This window comes from Pterocles gutturalis, unplaced genomic scaffold (genome assembly GCF_000699245.1).
Source record: "Pterocles gutturalis isolate BGI_N339 unplaced genomic scaffold, ASM69924v1 scaffold48395, whole genome shotgun sequence".
In the NCBI taxonomy this organism is placed as follows: Eukaryota; Metazoa; Chordata; class Aves; order Pterocliformes; family Pteroclidae; genus Pterocles; species Pterocles gutturalis.
The window spans coordinates 30565-53098 of record NW_010145121.1 but is presented as its reverse complement, the minus strand read 5'-3'; the positions used below and the strand labels follow the sequence as shown (position 1 = coordinate 53098).

General features: G+C 34.8%; 1 protein-coding gene across 1 annotated transcript in view; it reads left to right on the top strand.

The window, feature by feature from the left end:
* Positions 1-573: 573 nt before the first annotated feature.
* ADAM23 (ADAM metallopeptidase domain 23) overlaps positions 574-22534 on the top strand; it is a gene marked incomplete at its 5' end in the record, with an annotated part of 43182 nt that continues 21221 nt past the window's right edge. The window contains 12 exons of the mRNA XM_010085287.1: positions 574-697; positions 4972-5054; positions 5781-5844; positions 8159-8231; positions 8763-8836; positions 9761-9826; positions 12317-12388; positions 14711-14877; positions 16949-17033; positions 17803-17893; positions 19518-19566; positions 21834-21933. Coding sequence (XP_010083589.1) covers positions 574-697; positions 4972-5054; positions 5781-5844; positions 8159-8231; positions 8763-8836; positions 9761-9826; positions 12317-12388; positions 14711-14877; positions 16949-17033; positions 17803-17893; positions 19518-19566; positions 21834-21933 — 1048 coding nt within the window. The remainder of the gene's footprint in view (positions 698-4971; positions 5055-5780; positions 5845-8158; positions 8232-8762; positions 8837-9760; positions 9827-12316; positions 12389-14710; positions 14878-16948; positions 17034-17802; positions 17894-19517; positions 19567-21833; positions 21934-22534) is intronic.

Sequence of the window (22534 nt, the reverse complement as noted above, 5' to 3'; positions counted from 1 at the left end):
TTTTATGCTTCAGAAATTAGTCTTGCCAGAATCAGGGAAAAAAAGAGTGAGAAAAGAATCTGAAAAGAAAAAGTGAAAGGAGGACAAGGGGTAGTGGGGTGTGTGTGTGTGGTTTTTTTTTTGTTTTAAAAACATGAATGTTTTTATAAATAATTGAGCATTTGCAGTTGTGAAAGTGAGGTACAGGTAAAGTATACACTCTTCAGAACAATCGTGTCCGTATTTGTTCAGCCTTATAGTCTGTTTAATTTTTAGATAAAATATAAAACTTATTTGAAAACAATAATAAACTAGACATACATTTTGTCAGTACCAGTTACTGGCAGCAAACTAAGCTCTAAAGCCATGGGATTTTTTTTTTTTTTGCATATTTAAAAGGCTGATAATCTAATTGTAAAGCTGAAATACAGGGGATAGACTGCAGAGTGAAATTCCTCCTTCTGTAACACACTCTGACTTCCAGTGCACTAGCAAACCATTTACTGGACACAGACTGCCTGATTTTTTTTAAAACTAATTTACACGGGAAGAAAAAATGGTTTAAAAATTCTAACAAAAAACCTCTAAACCAAGCCATAGCAGTAGAAAGAATATTCAGATTTTTCTCATCTTGATTTTTCCTTTCTTTGACAGTGACTTGTTATCTTCCAATTATGTGGAGATTCACTATGAAGATGGAAAACCGAAGTTTTCTAAGGTACTGTACTCTTAAAATGTGTCAGAATGGTCTTTCTGAAGGAACAATGTCAGTAAAATGCTAAAAAAAAAAAAAGAAAAAAATTTTTTCAAGACTTCTAAAAACACCAGAAGACTTTCTGCACATGTACGAGGTAACTGTGATCTCATCAAGGTAAGGAGTCCTCAGTAATACAAGAAGGATTGTACAAAAAGGGAAAGCTGTGTGTTGGGATGAAGACTAGGCAGTTGGTAGGTGGTAGTAGTGAAGATATGATCCAGATACTGCCAGAACAATTACATCTTGTAAAATGTCGGGGGTGGAGGGGTTGAAGTCATCATCAGTATAGTCTTCATTAATTATTTACATGTCCTTAGCACAGAGTGCAAGCGAAAGGGATAATGGTAATACAAGACATTCAAATAAAGAAAAAAAAGTTGCAATGACTTTTCTTTGCAAGAACTATACAGTTGTGAAATAGAAAATGAACGACTTGAGGTTAAGGTTTCAGTTATTACAAAACCAGCATTTTGTTTGACATCCAATTAATTACATTTGTCAAACTAGCTCCCAAATTGAATTCAGCGCCTTAGGCTACTGATCTAAAGACAAAGAGGTTAAAGTTACACAAGATAGTTCAGCCCTAACTAAGGGAACCAGATCAGGCTTTTTGTTTATTGTGGTAACAACATGAGGACTGGTAGGTTCCTATTAAGGTTATAAACTACATTTTTTTCATATTGGTATGAATGCTGGAGTATTTGCTGTGAGTTTATTACATGTGGAATATATCTCTGTTCAGAGTGGAGGAAAGCAGAAATGAAAGTTGCATTTATGCCTTCAGCCAGTCAGGACTGTTGTTTGTCCAAGTATTAGATGTCTGGTTTATTATTTTGCTGTTATTATAGAGAATATAAAATAAAACAATGTATCACAGACTAGGGCAAAATTAAACAATTACATTGCAATATGATTATTGCAATATACTGTTTTGTTTTCTTCCACTGAAGAAGAAAAATAGTTCAGTGTAACATACCAAGGAAGTTGTTTCATTTCATTAAGACTCAGTACTCTGCAGAATAGGCAAAAATGCTAAATGATGCAAGAAAACATTCCCTCTGGCATTTAGACAAGCTCATGCAATTGTCAGCTGCAGCACCAGCAACGAGCACTGCGGTTGCTGAATCATGAATCTGACTGGAAAGTTATATTAGAACTTTAGACTCAGCAAATGGACTACCTTTGCACACTGCAGTAACTTGATCCAGACTTCCTAGGGGATGTTTTCTGAACGGATTTATTTAGAAACAATAATGGAGCTGCTGAAGTCACATTAATCTGTAAAAGGCTTCATTATAACCTCAGAAAATATACACATAATTTGTATAGGAGATAAAGTAAGGACTGTATCCTGGTCTTTTGCAGTATCTTACAATCCTCTTTGAACCTGAATAAGAAAAAGATTGTTTTGTTTACTCCTGTGAATGTAGAGGAGTGAGATCTTGATTAAAAGTACTGTAATAAACTACCCCTTTCTAGAGCATACAGGAGTGAAAATGAAGAACAAACAGCAATTTCTTTACTCAGATGACTGTTAAAAATTATTGAAAAGCTAATTGTATGAGAAAGATAATAATGACTTAGTTGTTAAAAAGTATGGCTTACTCATTCTCACTGATGGAAAGGTAAATATGTAGTGATTGCTTTCTGTGTAATACTTTGATTTAATTATGCACAATAGTCTGTTAGGAATTTCATTAAGAATCTGGGTAACATTAGATAAGATGCAAAGTGTAAATAATGCTGTGCATACTTAAACAAGGAGCATTTACATTTTTATATTTCCTTGAGTTATAATAATTGCAGAAGAAATGGGTCCAATAATCTTGTTGGAATTCAGATGACATGACACCAGAATTAAGAATATTTTGAAGATGAATGATACATTTTTCAAACACTGTGTGTGAGAGACAAGCCCACTTAAGGGTTTTTAATAAAGCTTTTTGAGAACACTTTTTATCTTTAGTTTAGGTGGGGTTGTTGTTGATAGACATTGAAGACCTGCTACTTAAATGAGGTAAATTAGGATCATTCCGTTTTTAACTTCACTGACATAGAGCAGCAGAATTTCAGGTATTTAATAGCTTCTAAACTCACTAGTCCTTTTTCTTTAGAAAAGTCAAAGGAATGCTTTAGAAAGTCAAAATAATGTTCCTTGGCTTCTAAACATTCATAGCTTGAATGGTCTGTTAATTTTGCTCTTGATGCTTTATTTCTCTTGAGAGAAAATAAATATACTCTTCACATTTACTCAGTTGAACTATTCCAATTAAGGCAGTTTATTCTACCCCTTGTCACAATAAGTAGTTCTGTAAGCCTTCAACAGTCTTGTATATTAGTCTTGTGACTAATTCCTTGGTGATTTATGGAATTTTAAGGATTACTAATTCTGTCCAGCAATAAGGATAGAATTAATTTATGTATCAGAATAGAGATAAAGGATTTAATAATTTGTCATGTGGCTGCCTATGTAATCCTAAAAATATGCTAAAGATTGTAGGTTTTTATACATACTTGGCTATTTACAATCAAATAATACAAAATTCTTGATAGTGCAGTAGAACTCTGCTTCCATTACATGGAGAAATTAAATCACACAAATTTAGTACATAGAAGAAAACTAGAACATTTAGAGAAATTTAGATATTTTGAAACTACAGAAAGGGAAAAAACATCAGATTTTAAAAGATCTTAATGAAATTATTTTAACGCTAGTAATTCTTGTATGTGGGTAGGTGATGCTTTGACAAAACAATTATTCCTGAATTTCCCTTCTGAATAATTTATTTATTGCAGTCTGCTGTTAAGACCCCCTAGAAGCTTCTTAGTCTCTGGGGTACGGAATCGTGCTCCCTCTTTTTGATTTAAAAATCTTTGTGTTTTCTACAAAATGAGCCTGCTTTACCTTGGTTTATGTAGGGTGCTCTGACACATAGTAGCCAGTAGCTTTGGAGATAGGGCACACTTTTAGTAGGTGGGGAGACATGAGTTGACTTTCCTCAAGGTGACCTGGGAAGTTGTTCAGCAGTTGGGAAACCTGGGTCGAGTGCTATAGTTATTAGCCAGAGAGGGGCATTTGCATGTAATGGCCAATATTTTGAAAAGAAAGCCACTGCAACTCTGTTTTGTGAGAATCTGTCTTGTCACTCTGTCTTAGGTGTGTTCTGAGCATGCTTGAAGTCTCCTTGGATGATTTGGTTGCTTCTCTGCCTACTTTAATGGGAGCTTAGACAGGAGCTAGTTGCTTCAGGAGAGGAGAGCTCAACTTTGCTCATTCTATGGTGAAAACCAGGCAGGTCCAGGGAATCTGCGTTTTTAGTTCAGAGGAAAGCATGTGCATTCACTAGAGTTTAGTTGACATCGGAGCAAGGCTTTTCTGCATCAGAACTTCAAGATTTTAAGCATGTACCAGTTCTTCTCTGTGGTATTTTGGTCTCATGCTTTGTCCTGTCACTGCCATATATACACATATTGCAGCTTCCCTTACCTTCTTATGGAGAAGTGGAACACTCTACAGAGTTTCACTGCACACCCATTTGCTAGCACATTTGGTAGTAATTCTATTCAGCCTAATCCCTGCATCAGTTGACTGTTCAAATCTTGCATTGCTGCATTCAGCAGGGTCTCCCTCACTTCATATCATTATGGCCTTTGAGAACGGAGGTTTTGGGTCACCGTTGTGAATGTAGTTCGCCTAATTTGTTGTGTGGTTTTGTTTTGGGTTTTTTTATAGTCTCTAATACTTAAATACGCTTGTAAGTAATTTAATTATTATTTTTAAAATAAAAGGCAGGACTTGTATAAGAGAAACACAAAAATCCTACCTTTTTAAGAATAATTTGGGGTTTGTATCCATTTGGAATTTTGTGCAGTTAAAATCAAGAGTTGACTTTTAGTTCTTGTTTGATATGTACAGTAAGAATCCAAGGCATCAAGAAACAGTTCAATGCTCATGTAACCTGCATTACGTAACATTTTACAGAATCAATTTACAGCAAAGAAATGGACTTACAAAAAGATCAATAATGCTATGTCTTTAACAAAAGCCATGTTATGCCTTGAAGACTTATATAAATTAGTCTTTATTTACTTTAGAAATCACTGCTGTCTTTGAAATTTTACCTAATGCAAGGTGTTAGATTTTTTTTTTGCCTTGGTTATAAGAAAAAGACAATAAATCAGGGTAATTTTTAGTATGTGTGATTGTTTGTTTGTTGTTTTTTAAACATTATTAGGGTGGAGAGCATTGTTACTACCATGGAAATATCAGAGGAATCAAAGATTCCAAAGTTGCGCTTTCAACTTGTAATGGACTTCAGTAAGTGCACGTTCTCATTATTCAAACAAGTTTATTAACTATTATTACTCTTGAATATTATCTCTTAATATTTGAGGGGGCTAAAACTCTCCAAGGTCAAAGTTTTTTATGTTTTGAAATGCCACTATGAGCTATGCCAAACTGCTAGAATTATTTTTTTTTGTTGTTCTTTCATTGGGATTAAAGTCTCTTGAAACCTTTGAATAAACATGGTAAGTGCAAATAAATATTTCTCCAGAGGACTTGTTATGGTGAAGGATAAATAAGAACTATACTTTAGCAGTCTGCATGCTCAATATTCATGTATGATTCTGTCAGCCAATAGAAAAATTGATCTTTTTGTTAGCTTGTACAAAGAAAAAATGTAAGAAATTAGTCCTGACTAGGATTAGTTACTGTTAAGTGCAGCTCAGCTGTTGATTATATTCTGCATGCTAATGTGTGTCTTAGGACTTTCTCTTTCCAAGGTCTTTCCATCTTTACTGGTTTTGGTGCTTTATCATTGCATTGCCATTACATTCAGTGTTAGTTCATTAAAGTGCGCCTGATCTCTTAAAAAAAATTCTTAGCTTTAGACACATGCAGTAGTAATGAACATATATGGAATTTATTTTAATGCCAATCAGTTTTTCAGCCCTAAGTTTGGTTTTGATCAAAAATCATACCCTGGAGTCAAATTAATTGCCACGTAATCCTAAATATGACTTCTTTTTCTCCATGTTCTAGTGGCATGTTTGAAGATAGTACCTATTTGTACTTGATAGAACCGGTGGATCTGACCCACAGTGCAGTAAGTTTATTTTTATCTGATTTATTTAGTTTGGGAAGGTGAGTGCTCAAGGAATAGCAAATAAAAGTATTAGAATAAATCCACAAATGAGTGGCCTCTCTCATGCATTCATGTGAAGAACAGAAGTATTTTAAAACACTTGATTGGAATTTATTTAAGGCAAGAAATCTGTAAGTATGAATTGCCCAAGATTTTTCTCTGCTTTTCTTTAATCTTTCTTGTCCTAGTTATTGTTGATCATTTAGATGTTTGGAGTAGACTAATAAGACTGTTTGCATAGCAAATGGTTATGGACTGTTAAAAAGTGTTTATCAATTTGCTGTAGTACTTGAAATAAAGGATTTATAAATTCATAGAAGAGGTCTCTGGAAGTCATTTATTCATTTCTCTCTGAATAGTTGGATCAGATTGCTCTTTGACCTACAATGTTTCCACAAAGCATTTAATGAAGCAGATAATTGTACCTGGGTATCTTACCCTCTATATGTTTTAAGTCAGTGGTCGCTGTATAGCTTTAATGACTTCTGATCCAGCATATTCAAATATATGACTATGCTGGGTTAGCATGTAGGACTGTATTTATGCAAATGTCTTGCTAACTCTAATTATTTTTGTGCTTTGTGTTAAGTGTATTATAATACAGCTGTTTGTAAAATTTTAGTTGTTAATAGAACTGACTCAATTTCATTATAGTAAAACCAGGTAGATTTCTGCCTCTTGAATGGTTCAAATATTTGAGTGATATTCAGTGAAATGATTCTGCAACACTGACACAGGGAATTCTTAAGGTTTGTATCCTGCTTGATCTGTAGTGTATATTCCAGATGCTGTATCATAGCTCTCAAGCTTGTCTCGCTCTAGTGCTTACCAGTATATGACAAATCATGTAATGCTGCAGAACTGATACATTTTAGTGACTGTAAAGCTGAATTTACAGTCCAAAGAAAGATCTGCAAAATTGTTGACTCCTGACACTTTCAAAGAAACTGGGTCAACATTCAGAGGACTCGGTATCATTTGGATGATCAATTATTAGGCTGAAAATGAAACCATAGAGACATGGGAATGTGTTATTTAAAAAAAAAAAAAGTCTCCTCAAGAGCAATATTACATGCCATGTGTTAAGCATTTTGATGTAGCACATATCATAAAGGTTGTGAGGCTGAAAACTGACACCACAGATACAGTAAATTCATAGAGAATATATTTATACAATGGTATCCATATAGTAGGCAGAGGAGAATTTGACTTAGCTGTTTTCTTGCTTGACTGGACAAAGGAAACCAGGTTGTCTCTCTCAGTGTGATATTTCAGTAAAACTTGTAAGTAGAGCAAAAGTTCTAGTTACAAGAGTGAGATACCACCTGCTAACTCTTGTGGATTCAAGTGGAATTCTAAATGATAAGAAGACAGATGAGATAAATATTTTTCTCTAAACTACTGAAGATCAAAATAATGTAGCTACAGAGAGCTTTCAGAGGCTCATTTTTTTTATTGTACTACATGAGATAAATATCTTGGACACAGTGTTCAGCATGTAGTTTATTCAGCTTGATTAATCTTAACTATGGTAGATGCTATAGAAAACTTTTTTGTCTCCCCCTCCACAAAAAGCCCAGCCCAGCAAAAAACTGCAATATTTTCCTTCAGTGTGTTAGATATTTTTTACAGAAGTTACAGAACAGTAGCGTCCTACCCTTTGAAAAGAATTGCTTGTTTTGGCAGGCTCTGCAAAGGAGGTGTTATGGAAGAAAAGACAGTTCTCTTCTAGAGCAGATATCAAAATGTGATAATTTGGGGCATGTCAGACTTCTAAAGAAAATACACATTAAAAGTCTTCTCCTTTGTGTTGAATATACCAATAAAACAGAATGAAATAATCCTCTTTAAAGATAGCATATTGATTAATTTTTTGCATTTTGCTGCAATTAGAAGGATATATTTTTATGGTAAATAGTTGCTTTTCATCTGTGGGAGGAAGATTTCAACTAGATATATACTCTCTAATTTGATTTATTGCAATAAATGGTCTGTGTTCTCTAACACTAAGGCTTTTAAAGGACTTTTTTCAAGTAATCTCAAAGACATCTGTGATATTTCAGTTTTGTAGGCCAGTAAATGTGCCGGAGCAGAGGGGCTCCATGATTTGCTCAGGATTGCAAATAGAATGCTTCAAATTAGTCCTATGCCAAATTGGTACTATGTTTGCTTGCATTTTATGGAAAAATAATAAAAATGATAAATAGTGAAAGTATTGCCTCACTTTTCACTTGATATTATTAATTAGAAGAAAATGTCACATTTTTCTTATCAGGAAAGTAAAAGCAGGCCACATATCATCCAAAGAACTTATGGAACACAAGTCTCCAAGCAGTTGCAGGACCTTGGTATGTTTTTGCTTATGTTATGAGTGTTTCAATATTGGAAATAATTGTATATGTAACTTGAAAAATTTGAATATTAGGCTAACAGTCTATATGAAAATTGCTGATTATTTATAAAAACGTGAAAAATAGATACTAACCTGGCTTTTTTCACAACTATTGCAATGGAATTTAGAGTTGTCAAAAAGCAGCTGAAAGATTTCCAACGAGGAAGACCTGTATTTAGCTTTCTTCTGCAAATCATTTAATTTAATCAGTGATATTAATGCTATTGAGGACATGAGATGGAAGAGAAGATATATTCTAACCCCAGGTTACAATCTCTTTACCTCCCCTTGCATGCTTTAATTCTAACTTTAGATTTCTACATGACTTGAGTTTTGATATATTTTACATTTTGTCTATTTTAAAAAACAAACTTTCCAGTATTAAAGGTTCTTCTAATTTTGGTGATCTTAATCTACTTTTGGTTTGAAGTGTGTACATAAGTAGTTTAAAATACTGCCATGAATTCTTAAATTGTAATTTGTACAGAGACTGAATCTAGTTCTGAATGGCCCTTTCTGTCTGAACTACAGTGGCTGAGAAGAAAGAGAAGAAAGAGAGCAGTGAGTAGAAGTGTGACCCTGAGTTAAGACCATTTATAAAAACAAAACCAAAACACTAATTTCTTGATTTTTTTAATGTTGAGAGAACATAGGCTTTAGAAAACATTTTTTGGTAGCTTGATATTGTCACATAATACAATTATCAAATGATAAAACAAGAAGATTTTTCTTTTAAAACAGAATATTACTTTCTAAAGTGACAGCAATACTGTGCATCAGTTGAATGGAAGTTTAGTAGTGAAAATGAGTATAAAAGTGGTGAATTTTAAGTTTTGAGTCTGCTTGAGGATAAAGAATTAATTGTGATTGAAGTTTTGCTACTTTGTAGATATCTGACTTTATTTTCATTTGGTTTGTTAAGTAGCATGATTAAATTAAAAATCCAAATGAGGACACCTAGAACTGGATTACTGAGAGAACAGAAGTGGACAGTCCTCATGATTTGCACATGCATATGCGTCAGAGTTAGGGGAATAATTGAGTTAAAGAAGATTAATCTATATTTCTTCACTGAGTTGCACAATCTGCAGCATATTTTTTGAGGGCACATCTATTTTTAGTAGCTTCCTTCCTCATTAAATCTGTGATGAATCGTACAGCAGACCAAGAGTTTTTACTGTTTGAGATTTTTCTCCTTTGTGAAAATAAGAGAGGAGGGAAGCAATGGTGGCTTCTGCACTGAACCAAAAAGAGTAGACTGTAAATGTTCTTAGTGATGTGACTCAGATTCTCAGCCAGTGTCTCTCATAACTCAGTAAGGTAGTGGAGCTATGATTATTTACCCTAGTTAAACGCCTGACCCAGTTTTTACAGGTTTATACACCCTACATAATATTTATGGGTAATCCTGTTAAATCAGCTGCTGTTATTTTTTAAAATCACTACCTCTTCATGTTTTCTCAAAGAATTTCTTTAATCCATCAGGTATCTCGTGGTATCTTTGAAGAAATGAAATATCTGGAGCTCATGATAGTCAATGACCACAAAATGGTAAGTAACTATTTCAGTGGTAATCTTACCATAATGTTACCTAAGATTTTCTACAGCAATTATATACTCAAAGTACATCTGAAACACTTTGGTATCATACGGATAATTTAATATGCCCATAACCAACACAGTAAAGCAACAAAACATTTATGTCCAGAACAATCACACTGACACATTCTAAAACTACATACTATCCTTAAAGTAATAAAGAAAGAGGTCAGAACTAGTTACTTTCAGATTAGTTTTACTAACGGAAATTTTAATGCAGCAAAGCATGTAGATGAAACTATCTGATTGTTCTTCCTGGCTATTCAACTCTTATAAATAGGATTCATAATGAAGTGCAAGGTAAGTTGTTTGTTTGATTCAGGAAGTGTTTGTCTTTTGATTAAAAAAAAATAAAGGAAAACCAGCCCACTTTTTTTTCTTTTTGTTTTGAGGGATGACTGGAAAAAATCAGACCAACTGACATTTGTTATTTAAATATTACTGCTTTCACTGATTATGCAAAGTAAGGCTCAAAGTGTCTGTTTTTCCTATGAAAAAACAGGAGAGACAGGCCTGGGGAGCAATAAGTTTTGTAAACATAAACAACTGTTTTAAGACCGTTTTTGAAAAGCAGCACAAATTTGAGTCCAGCCCTACATTTTAACTACAGTAAACCTACACTGAGTATTTTTCCATACCAGGTATAAAAGTTTTCTAGTAACGAAGAATATACTGCAACTGAAAACGAGTTACTCTAAAAACAACTTGATTGTGCCTTGTTCTGAGCCGTTATTTTGCTTAGCTTTCTCAGCTGTTCATTGACTAAGAGGCAAATAAGGATCATCAACTCTTAGTATGACTTTGCTTCTATGTGAGCAAGATCTTTTTTTTTAAAATCAAGCTCGTCAATAAAACAGTTTTTGCTTATTTTATGTGCAAGTAAATAAACTCCTAAGTTTCCTGAAGAGCTCCTTGCATCTCTCACTGCACTGCATGTTTTCCCAGTGCTTTATATTATTGTGGGCTCTTCTGTCAACACTGAGGGATGATTTTAAAGAGGCAGAAATAGCAGATATCAGAACAGGATGCAGTATTTTGTGCTTGTTCTAGTGCTGAATAGGCAGATAATATAACCTTCTCTCATTCATTTAATAAATCATATAAATAGTCTGGCAAAAATAACCTATATTTAATCTGTATTAATTCGGCTCTGTGGGGGGAATTCAAAGGGGTGGGAAGAGTAGGACAGAAATTTCTCCAACTGTGTTCACTTGTAAAGCCTCCTGGTAGGAAGCTATTCTAAGAGTGCCCAGGTGTTAGTTGTATAGGGTTAGGGCATAGTAACTGAAGTTACGAACATTTTGTTGTCTTGTCTGAGGTCTGTGGCTGGCATTCCTTATGAAGATGTTTCTATGTCTGTTTCCTCTGGCCTCTTGTGTTACAAACATGCTTGAAGGATCACTATCCTGTTGAGGACAGTTGTTACAGACACTAACTGGTGTCTCCTCTGAGGCTTTATTTGTTAGAACTTTAGGCCACAAGCATTCAGGATTTTTTGCTTCGGAGTTGTCAGTGACTCAGAAGCACATAATCATTATTTTCAAGGAATAAAATGGATATACTTAAGGAAGTGTTCACAATTACAAGTTAAAGCCTGACAGCCCAGGAGCTTGCTAAATGTACTTTTAAGGTTTTCTGCTTACCAGTAGAGGACAGATTTCTCCTACAGCAAGGTTCTGTGTTGGAAAAAGTATCTTAAACCTCTTTTGTCATTGTGTTGTTAAGTGGTTACTATTATGTATTTTCACAAAATTGTCCTATAGCTAAACATAATTAATTAGATTCTTGCACTTTTTACTGATTTACTTGGCTTAATTTCTGGTTTAGGAGCTATATTTAAACACATTATGTCATCTACTGCTATTGATTTTGGCATTCAAATATTTTTATGAAAACCAAGAACATTTTCCAGAGCAAATTATTTTACCTTTCCACTTCTGGGAATGTTTGGGATTGGCTCAAAACAAAAACCAAGTCCACCCTTTCCCCCTCCCCCATTGTTTTGTTCTAGTATCATGGTTCCCTAGGGAGCAGAGTCCTGTGATATGGATACTCTTCTCAGCATACATCCTAAGCTACTACTAGCACTGTAGCTGAAAGTGCTTTGTTTTGAGACTATTAGTGTGTGTGTGTGGGGTGTCTGTAAAATGATGTTGTAGGATCTTTGTTATTAAAACCTGGTGTGGATGTGCTGAAGCATTGTGGAACTTAACAGTGAATACCTATGTGTGTAGAGGTTTATCTTTTTGCAGTCAAATGGAAGAGTCTCATTATTGAGTTTAGTGATTCTTGAATATGAAAATAGGCTGTGATCTGAAAAGCTTTTTGAGTTTTTCCTTACTCTTTCTTAACATATTAATTTTTCTTTCTTGCTGTAAAAATAGAGTATTCATAATAAATATTGTAGTTCTCACTGTGTTCTACTTTTTCTTCTCTTTTTAGTTCAAAAAGCACCGTTCTTCAAATGCATACACAAACAATTTTGCAAAGTCTGTGGTAAACCTTGTAGATGCTGTAAGTATCAATGTTCCTTCTGAAAACTGTATCATTGACTTTGTTAGTTTAGTGCTGTATTTAAAAAGTTAACATTAGCAGATACCAGGAAAAAAAAAATGAGCAGATCTAAAAATTACATTTTAAAAGTCATTTCCAGTTCCTCTGCAGAAGAACAGGCTGGAGTGAATGTGTAAGAAACCACCAAATTACCCTTGGCATTTTTCTCAAAGTTTGCAGCTGCCAGAGTTTGCCTTGGCAGGGGGGATTTCAAACTTGAAGCTTTCAGTATCTATCACTGCTTAAGAATGAGAATTAATTGAGTTTAGATTAGTGAAACAAATCTAACCACAAGTGGTTGAAATTGTGAGTATGGTTCGCAAAGGATACATATATTGGGAGAAAAAGAGAGTGTGAATAAAAATTCTCTTTTCTAAATCTGTATTAATAGCTTAAAACCAAACAAAATCCCATCGTAGTACACTATAAATGGGCGGCACTCACACAGATACCGTACTTGTTTCTGACTGAATGTAGAACAGCAAGATTTGGGGTAAAATTTTATTTTTTTGTCTTTTTGATATACATGTAGTGACCACACACATTTCAGAGCTGTGTTTGTAGTGAAAACAGGATAGTTTCTCTGGTAGTGATGGATACAACAATTAGCAAAACTGTGACTCAATGTCCCCTTTCCATGTGATGTTATTGATACCAATAGAACGGTGTGATATGATTCAGTGCAAATCACTGTCAACAGTTTGTTTAGTTCAGAGGAAGTTATTTAATCTGTCTTTCTCTGATTATTCCTTCTGGTTTTCCATTTTTATTTGCTCTATGTGCGTATACAGAAACAGTCAGCTTCTCTCCTGTGTAGAGTTCAGTCCCCTTATAGAGATCTTCCAAAATGACATCTTAATGACCTTTTCTTTAAACAAAGCATGAAAAGGAACAGGCATTTCTGCCTTGATGTTCCCTTGTGTTTTGAGGGAGTGGGCTATTTTTCTTACTGATATATTATTGGGAAAAAGATATTGGTTTTCAGAGGCTTCCAGGTTCTCTGCCCCCTCTTCCATTCTTTCTTTACCATTTGCTTCAGGAAATAGAGTTTTCCTCTCAGCAAACACAAGTAAAGCCTTTATCCACCCATATTCTAGGGTTTAATTTTATTGATTTTTATGATGTTCTTAACCATTTTCTGTGTATGTTACCAGCCTGTCTCCCTCAGATTGAAGCATATTAATATTCTTTTTTCCTTCATAGTTCTTGGACAAAATTGAACTGGTTGCTCTCTCTTGCTCTTATATTTATTGCCTTTTTTTCTATGTTTTTTACGTTGACTTTTTTATAAGGATAATGCTGCCTTGATACAAAAGGCTGGCATGCTAGTCAGTGCTTATTTATTCAGTACAAATATCTGTCATAACTGCAGGAAGATATTTGCAGTTCATGTTGTGTATTGTAGGTATAGTTTGGCAAAAAAGGTAATAAAAGCACATATTTAATATGCTGCCTCATGGAAGTGACCAAGTAACTTGCCTTTTGTGTATTTTATACATTAGGCAGCCAATGGATTGATTATCCAGTGCTTTTTAGATTCTATTTATGTATAATCAGTAAGTGTTCTTTATGTCGCCTGTAAGACTTTTGATGGGCAGACTGTCTGTTGCAGATAAGGAATGCATCTTCTGCAGATATGCAAGTTGTGAATAACCTTGGTTAATAAAATTTGGCATTTTATGACCTGAACCTAAAGAGAGCAGCAGTCTTATTTCAGAATAAAGTATTATGCACAAAGTTGAATGGATATTTTAAAGCCGTTTTGTGATTATTGTGGCCTGATTTTCATTTCATTGTCTACTGCTACAGCAACATTAAAATTATTAGAAAAAATAATATTCTTAATTCTTATGTTCCTTGAGTAGCATTAAGTGATCATCCTATAAATGAAAATCAAGCATTATGGAGAACTGAGACATTAATCTTTATTTAAGAATTGACTTTGGCTATTCTTTGTCTTTGAGATCTTTCTTTTCTTTGAGATCACGCAGTGTACTTTTACATTTCTTCTTTGCTGATTTTTGTACAGATTTTTTCTGAAACTCAGTGGTGTAATTATTTGACATGAGAATTTTAAGTAAAAAAAGAGTAGCTCAAAAAAAGAGCAGCAAGAATAATATCAGAATATTAGCTTTTAGGAAATCCGAGGCATTACCAGCTAACTATTTCCCCATGTTTTCTTCCTGCTTTATCCCTCTTGTCCTTCCGCTTTACTCTTACTGGCTAACTGTGCATGTTTGACCCAGTGTTCTACTCCTGTACCTGTCCTGTCTCTGCCCTCAGATATACAAGGAACAGCTGAACACCAGGGTGGTTCTTGTTGCTGTGGAAACTTGGACAGACAGAGATCGTATTAATATTCACCCTGACCCTCTGCAGATGCTTCATGATTTCTCCAAATACCGACAGCACTACATCAAACAGCATGCTGATGCTGTGCACCTGCTCTCGTATGTACCATTATACAATGGTTTAGACTATTACAGTTTTATATACTTTTCTGTCTACTGCTTTTGTCTGCCTGTCTCTTCTTACTTTTTTGCTTGGTAATCACTACATCAATCAACATCTGTCTTCCTTTGGAAGCTTAATCTATTATTTAACACGTTAGTCTGTTTTTAAGAGGTGTAGTATATACCATGGTCATATCGATATATATCTATAATGAAATTCTAATGTATTTGCAACCTAGAGACATTGTCACATCTTTGAAGTGTCTTCTGATGAGCCCTTAAGGATGCCTAGTTTAGCTAATCAGGTGTGTAATACACTGCTTTCCCAGTAAAGAGCAGGAGAGGGCAGAGCTGCCAGTATTATGTGTTGCCACAAGAGCATTCCAGTTACTATATTTATTCACATGTGTAGCTGCAGTGATGATTTGTTCATGGAAGGTTTCCTCCTTTAGAGCTGTAATGAGTTGTTTTCTGAGACACAATGCATTTTGAGGGGAAATTCCACTTGCATCATTAGGCACAATATCAATCTGTAGCAAGAGTATTTTTTTTTTTTTTTTACTTCACAGCATCGTAAGCGAAGAGGAGGAAGAGTGTATTCCCCTGTGCAGCATAAAGATCTTAAGCCTTCTCCCAGCAGCATGGCATACTCTGAGGATGGAGTGACAAATGTCTTCCCTGTGATTTTCTTATAATTCATTTTCTGCAGAGGAAGATATAAATAGGGGATGAAGAATTTCCTCCAGCCTCTGTTGTAGCTGTATTGCCTTAATACAGGCATTGCAACACAATGCTCATTGCATTTTTCATAAGATACGCAATGTGGTGATGATGTGCACTCTTCATTACTTATATGCATGTATTGTGTGTCCCTTGCTGAAGAGTTTGCTATCAGGCAAACAGACTCTTCTCAGTGGTGCATGGTGAAAGGTACCAAATACAAACTGAAATACAGAAAATTCCATTAAGCATAGGGGAAAAGAATTTCAGTGCGGAGGTGGTCAGATACTGGAATAGGTTGCCCAGAGAGGCTGTGGAGTGTCTATGCTTGGAGATATTCAAAAACTGATGGAACATGGTCCTGAGCAGCATCCCAGCTGTTTTGAACTAGACCATTTCCAGAAGTGCCTACCAACCTCAGCCCTTACTGTGGTTCCATCTATTGTAAAGCATCTAGCTTCAAGTATTTAGTATCATTAAGCTGCAGTTTGAAAATTCTGATGGCTGTCAGAATGTTGTGAAAAAATAAATATATACCTGTCTGGAGTGTCTTGGCATTTAAAAAAACAAAAGGGACATTGATTCTGCTATTGTAAAAGGATTTCATTTTCAAAGATTAGGGTCATCTGCTATGCATGCCCAAGGCTGTTTAGATTTGTGCCCATGGTGTTAAAATAGGTATAATTCATAATTGCTTATAGACAGTTTATAGAATATTTTATATCTTCCAGATTAATTTAACTAAATTATTTGGGTTTTAGCTGCTCTTTAAAAAGAAAAAGTGTTTAAATAAAATTATCATGTGGTACATTACAGAAAACTCTCCACGGTGATTAACCATAAATGAAAGGGAGCAGGGTTAAAGAGCAGTATTAAATGACTTTTCCTTTAGGTATACTTCTCAGTCTTTTCATTTGGAGTTAAAACTAGAACTTGAATTGGTTTGGATTAAGAGCATAATTAAAAAAATTCTCAACACTGTTACATATCAGTATAGAATTCCATCGTGACAGATTATAAATTGGAATATATTGTTATATTTTTAAAGGAAATATTACCATTGTATTTTCTTAGGAATCTGTTATTCTAGCTGTCTCTGCTTGGTGTGTTGTGGTGTGGGACTGATTCTGACTCCAAGATGAAAATAGTATTTTTGTTGAAGATTGTATCTAATAAACTCTTTTGATGTTGGTGTTCTGTTTGTACACTTGCATTTGCTGTTGATGTTAGATGAGGATTAATGTTGCAGGCAATGTCTCACAGTATGTGTGAAAGTGTGATCTTTCAATAAGTTGTTGGTGCCCAGTGTCAGTGTGTTATATTTTCTTTATTTTTATTTGTTTGTAAGGAATGTGACCTTTCATTACAAGAGGAGCAGCTTAAGTTACTTTGGAGGGGTTTGCTCTGTGACCAGAGGAGTAGGAGTGAATGAGGTAATTTTTTTCGTGACTAAAGTGAAATAAAACAGAAACTACACATTGTAACTTCAGAGTTTGTATGTTTCAGTATTCAGGGCTTTAAAGATGGTTATCTTTTACAAATGAAAAATTAGGATTCTCAGAGCCAACCTTTTAGTATCATCATTAAACTACTGTTCGCTGTGCTTTCCTCCTCAAAAAGCATTCCTCCTGTCTGCATCATTCTCTTAATAAGATCTGAAATTGGCTTTTTAGTATATATGACATAAATTTAGACCTAAAAATCTCAGACAGCAGTATTTGAAATACAGCACTGAACATCCTCTTGGCTTTTCTCAGTATAAGATCTTCTGTGGTGCTGATGACATGTAATTCTTACTGATTTTTTTTTTAACATTGAAACTAGAATAATTTGGTCTCTGTGTATAGATTTTTTATAATTTTTTTTTTTCTCAGTGCAGTGTTAAATCCATAATGAAAATTTCCTGTTTTAGTATGGGTTAATCATACTATACAAAACTATATTACAGATATATCAAACAGACTCCTTTCTGTAGGTTAACCAGCGGACAGGGTTTCTCTCAGGTTAAGAGAGGAAAATATTTTTCTGTTATGTACTTCATTGTGTTAGTTTCCTTATATGCACACAAAATTGTGATTGGATGTACCGAACTACTGCAGTCGTACGTGGTAAGCCAGAATGAGCCCAGGTAGTGTTCATTACAAAGACTTACATTTTCTTTTCTTTTTTTTTTTTTTTAATTGCACTCCTCTGGAAATGCAGTATGGCCTCCCTTTGGCTATGGCACAGGAATTAGCACAAAGTCTTGCTCAGAACCTTGGAATACAATGGGAGCCAGCTGCCAGAAAACCGAGTATGTACATGGACGTGAAGTCTCCTTTGTCCTCCTTAGCTAATATATAAACTCTTCCTTTGCAGTATTTGAAACAAATATTAAACTTGCTGTAACTGTAGAACAAAAAATGCTGTGTTTGGAAATATATGCACCAAAATTTGAGTTTACCCAAAATAAGAGCCATGAGATTAGCACTCATTTTGCAATGACTTCAGTGATGTCCTGTGTCAGGAGGTTAGATTCATAACCAGCATTCAAAGGTATAATGGTAAAACCACCATTAATTGAACTCGGAACTCCTTATCTATCATACTGAAATCTGTAATTCCTATAGAACTACCATTGGCTTCTTAAAATACAAACCCACCTCATTTATAATTGAAGAAACGTTAAGAAGCTGTAACCGAGTCCATTGTGACATTTGCTCAACTTGTTATCTTGCTTCACAGCCAGAAGATTAGACTGACGTGGCCTTAACACGTGTAGAGTGTAGGTAGCTGCTGCAAAAGCCCTTTCTGGGTTTAAGAAAATTGTTGGTTTTTTCCACTTAAATCTTGTAAGCAATTTGGCTACTTTCTCTCTTTATTTCTTTTTTTAAAATGTGAATGATAATGCTGACTTTATTTTGGAATCACTACAGAAATCTGTGAATTAGGAAACAATGTGTAAAAGTTTAGGAAATGCTGTTTTGTAAAGCATCGCTTTTGAATTGTGTAAGCTTGGAAATTGCTATAAATATTTTCTGTATTGTTATTTTTTATAACAAGTAAACCAGAGTTCATATAATTCGGAAATCAGATTTTTTTTTAACTTTAAGATAGAGGTTTTTAAAATTATAGCTTTGTTTCCTTATATGGATACCTTTTATAGAGAAAGATTAATGAAAACCTGGATAGAGCAGAATTAACTATATAAATAATCTGTGAATATTTTCTGTGGAGAAGCAGTATGGATTTGCTGTAGTGACTAGAATACAGAACCTTTCTTCATGAAAATATTATTTCTTTGGTAGATAATTTTTATGGGTAGTTTATAACTTCTGTTTTATCAACCATAAGATGTGGATCTTTTATGAATTTGGTCACTGTTGACTTACATGCTGTAGCTGTAAGTAAACTGTAAATCCATTTTCACTCAACTACTTTTCCTAATGAATGTGTGATTGGCTGATTCACGTATTACTATTAATAATTCTATGCCAAAGGAAAAAATGTGGCCTGTCCAATAATAGTTTTCCTTCAGGGTGTTCTGTACACATTTTAGGCAGGAGGAGGAAATGAGAACATTTTTAGTCATCATCAGAATCATGTGTACTGCACATACCGTTGTGCTGCCTGTTTTGAGAGCATGTAGGGAAGAACATTGCCAGCCAATCTTAGATTTCTGTACTGCCTGAAACTTCATGTTGAGTCTCAGAACGTGCACATACAGTAATTTGAAAGTACCACATTTATATTCAGTATATTAGTATCTCTTCAAGTGGGCTGGTTTCGTTTTTAGGGCTGGAATCTGTACAGCTAAGCAACCATCTAATCTTTGTCTAATTAGTCAAGGTCCATTTTTATAGTGAGTACTTTGTATTTTTTGTAAGTGTATTATAACTGCTTTCCTTTTCTGTTGTATTTTGGTCTTGTCTGAGAAGAGTGTGACTGCACTGAATCCTGGGGTGGTTGCATCATGGAGGAAACAGGGTATGTCACAGCTATCAGTAACTGAGCGCTCTGGAATGAGTTTATAATTTACATTATGACATGAATATTTATGTATTGGGTTTTGTTCGTGTTTTAGTACTAATAAATTAAAAACTAGAAGCAGCTGGAACAACCCAAACATATAGAACAATGTTTTAAATTTTCAGTAATTCATTCCCTTTGGTATTCACATTTTAGGAAATTATTAATAAGTCTTTTATGTTAAAGTGCAATGCAGTGTATTCACTAATGCTTTGCTATACTTACAATGACTGAAAAGTAAATAATGTATATCTTTCATTAAACAAATCCAGTTATACTTTTTATATGTAGCTGAAAAAGTGTTATAATACAGTTTAGATGAGTGATATTTCTATTTGCCTCCTAAATGTTAATTTTTTCCCCCCCAATTCCTTCAGAATTCTAATTTTGAGTGAACAGATCTCTCTGCTTCTGTTCCAGTGAATAAAAGTGGAAACCTGAAGCTTTTAGCAAGTGCTCTCAATCCTTAGCTAAGTGGTCAGTGAGGTTTGAGGGGAAAGCACATCTACACAAGAGGAACCCAGGTCTCATTGCCCTCTACCTTCACACACTGCCAAAAATTACATACTGTAAGCAACTGATTAGAAAATGATAGCTTCTGAAACACAGTTTTTTGAGTCGTATAAATCACTTCCTGTCAGAATTCTGGCTCACTGTTGAAGCTTGATTGCAAAAATCCTGGAGAAAATTAGTTATAAATAAGACAGAAGGTGCTTAGTTTCTTCATATGCTGTTTGGAAATTGGTTCTTCAGTAGAACTCTGTGGCTTTCCTGTACACCTATAATTGCCAGACACCATATGAATGCAACAGAAAATTTTTCAGTAAGCTGGCTTCTGGAGTCCAACGGAAGGCATTGATCAGAATAGATGCCAGCTTCCTTCCTATCGTGAGCTCATCCAAGTATCAGTCTCAGATGGACACATCAGTAGAAGTTGTGGAACAAACCTCTTCTGTAGATAAGGTAACAGTAAAAAAAAATGCCAAGAGCAGATGATTGTCACCCAGAAGCTGAAAAAGGACTGACTAATGAAATGAGTGGATAATTAGCTGCAGTGTAAAGCCTTTTCACTTAACTCCAACAGTGCCAGAAGACTTTTTTTTTTTTTAATATAGAATAATTAAATGGGGAAATGTCAGCTCAGTAGCAGTGAGCTGCTAGGAAAGGAGTGTAGAACATCCTTATGGCATGCTTATCCCCATCTTTAATAGTGTGAATAGTTCTCATTCCCAGATCTCAAAACATGGCTAATAAAAATACCAGACAGTTTCTGTGTGAGAAGTGGCTGATCAAGTGTGTTTTCATCAGTCTGGGAAAAAGATGGACGTGAGGAGATATGAGAGAGGTCTGTAATATCATGAACAACGTAGCAAATGATTACTGTTTCTTCCAGTGTAAAAACTAGAGAGACATGAAACAAGACTAGCCAAGAGGTGACAGCAAAAACAGGATTAAATTTTTCTACCTGTCTGCAATTAAGCTGTGAAACTTCTCGCTATAGCATCTTATAGCTGCTAAAAGATTTTGGGCAAATTCATGAGAGAAAATACAGTGAAGACTGTTAAATAAGACAAAAGGAATCTTCCTGAGAAAGTAATTGAGGTGAAAATTGTTTGAAGCGGAAAAAATACTCTGCAAGTAGCAGTATAGTGCTGTGTTCTCTACTCTTCCCTGGGCATATTCTCAGGGCCAAAATCAGAGATGGGCTTTGGGTAAAGTGGATTTTTAGTCTGACCCTATACAGCTGTTGTTATGGCTACAACTACTTTTACTTTAAAAATCAACCTTATTAACAGGATCAGGTGAATTGCACAGTTTTAAAACCCTGGCATGAAATCAGGGATCTGGAATGTAATTCATCGTTTAAACTGAAGCTGTAGGGACAACCAACCCAAGAGAGCACTGAATTATGCATGCAACCTAGAGGGTGCATAGCGGCTATTATGATAATATGGCTTCACATTATTAAGAAGAGTAGAAGACTACAGTTTCATATGCCATAGATCCATGTAATAGAAATATAAAAATGCCAAATGTTTAAAAACTTTTTCTTTTGTTTTGATTTTACTGTTTGAGAACAAGACTGAGCTGACATACTGTTGCACACAGTGGTTGTAAGAAACTGGGATTTACAGTCTTAAAAAAAATGTTGTGACCCCTCTGCCTCCTTCCAGTAACTGTTGGTGTTTCAAGGCATTTACTCAGCTAATTCTTTGCCATTTTAGGGTATACCATTCCAGGAAATTCTCCAAATGCAGCATTGCAGAATACAAAGAATTTTTACTTCGTGGGGGAGGTGCCTGTCTTTTCAACAGGCCAACAAAGGTAATAAATATGTTGGTAGTCAGCACCTCTGCTAAACATGGTAATGAAAATTTAATAATTTCCCTAACACCCATCTGTTCTCAAATTTATTCAAATGTCTATGTGGGTATTTTCTTGAGATTGCTTGTAATTAGCTGACTGTTCATTTTCATAACACAAATAATCTTAAAATGATGCAACTTGTTTGCTATCAATTCTTCATGCTCAAGCAATGACAAATATTGCATCTGACTTTTCACAGCTAGATACATCCCCATTCAGCATAAATGCACTACTTACTAAGCTGGGAGTAGTGCAAAAAAAAATCCAGAAGTGAGGTCATAGTGCATGCTCCACATACATTCAATTCTTGGACTTTTTGCCTGAGGTTATTAAAAAGAATGCTAATTACGACACTAGGAATTAGAAATCAATAGCTTACTTTATATAGACAGCAGTAGCTTGTGGTTGTTGTCAAAGTTAGCTTCATTTTACTTCATTTCAGATGTACATTTAGCAAACTCTGGAATTTATAACTGTTTCCTTGTACCATCTATTGCTTTTTTCACCTAAAAACTTACCAAGGTCGTAATTTTTTCTAAGGCAGTATTAGCATGACATC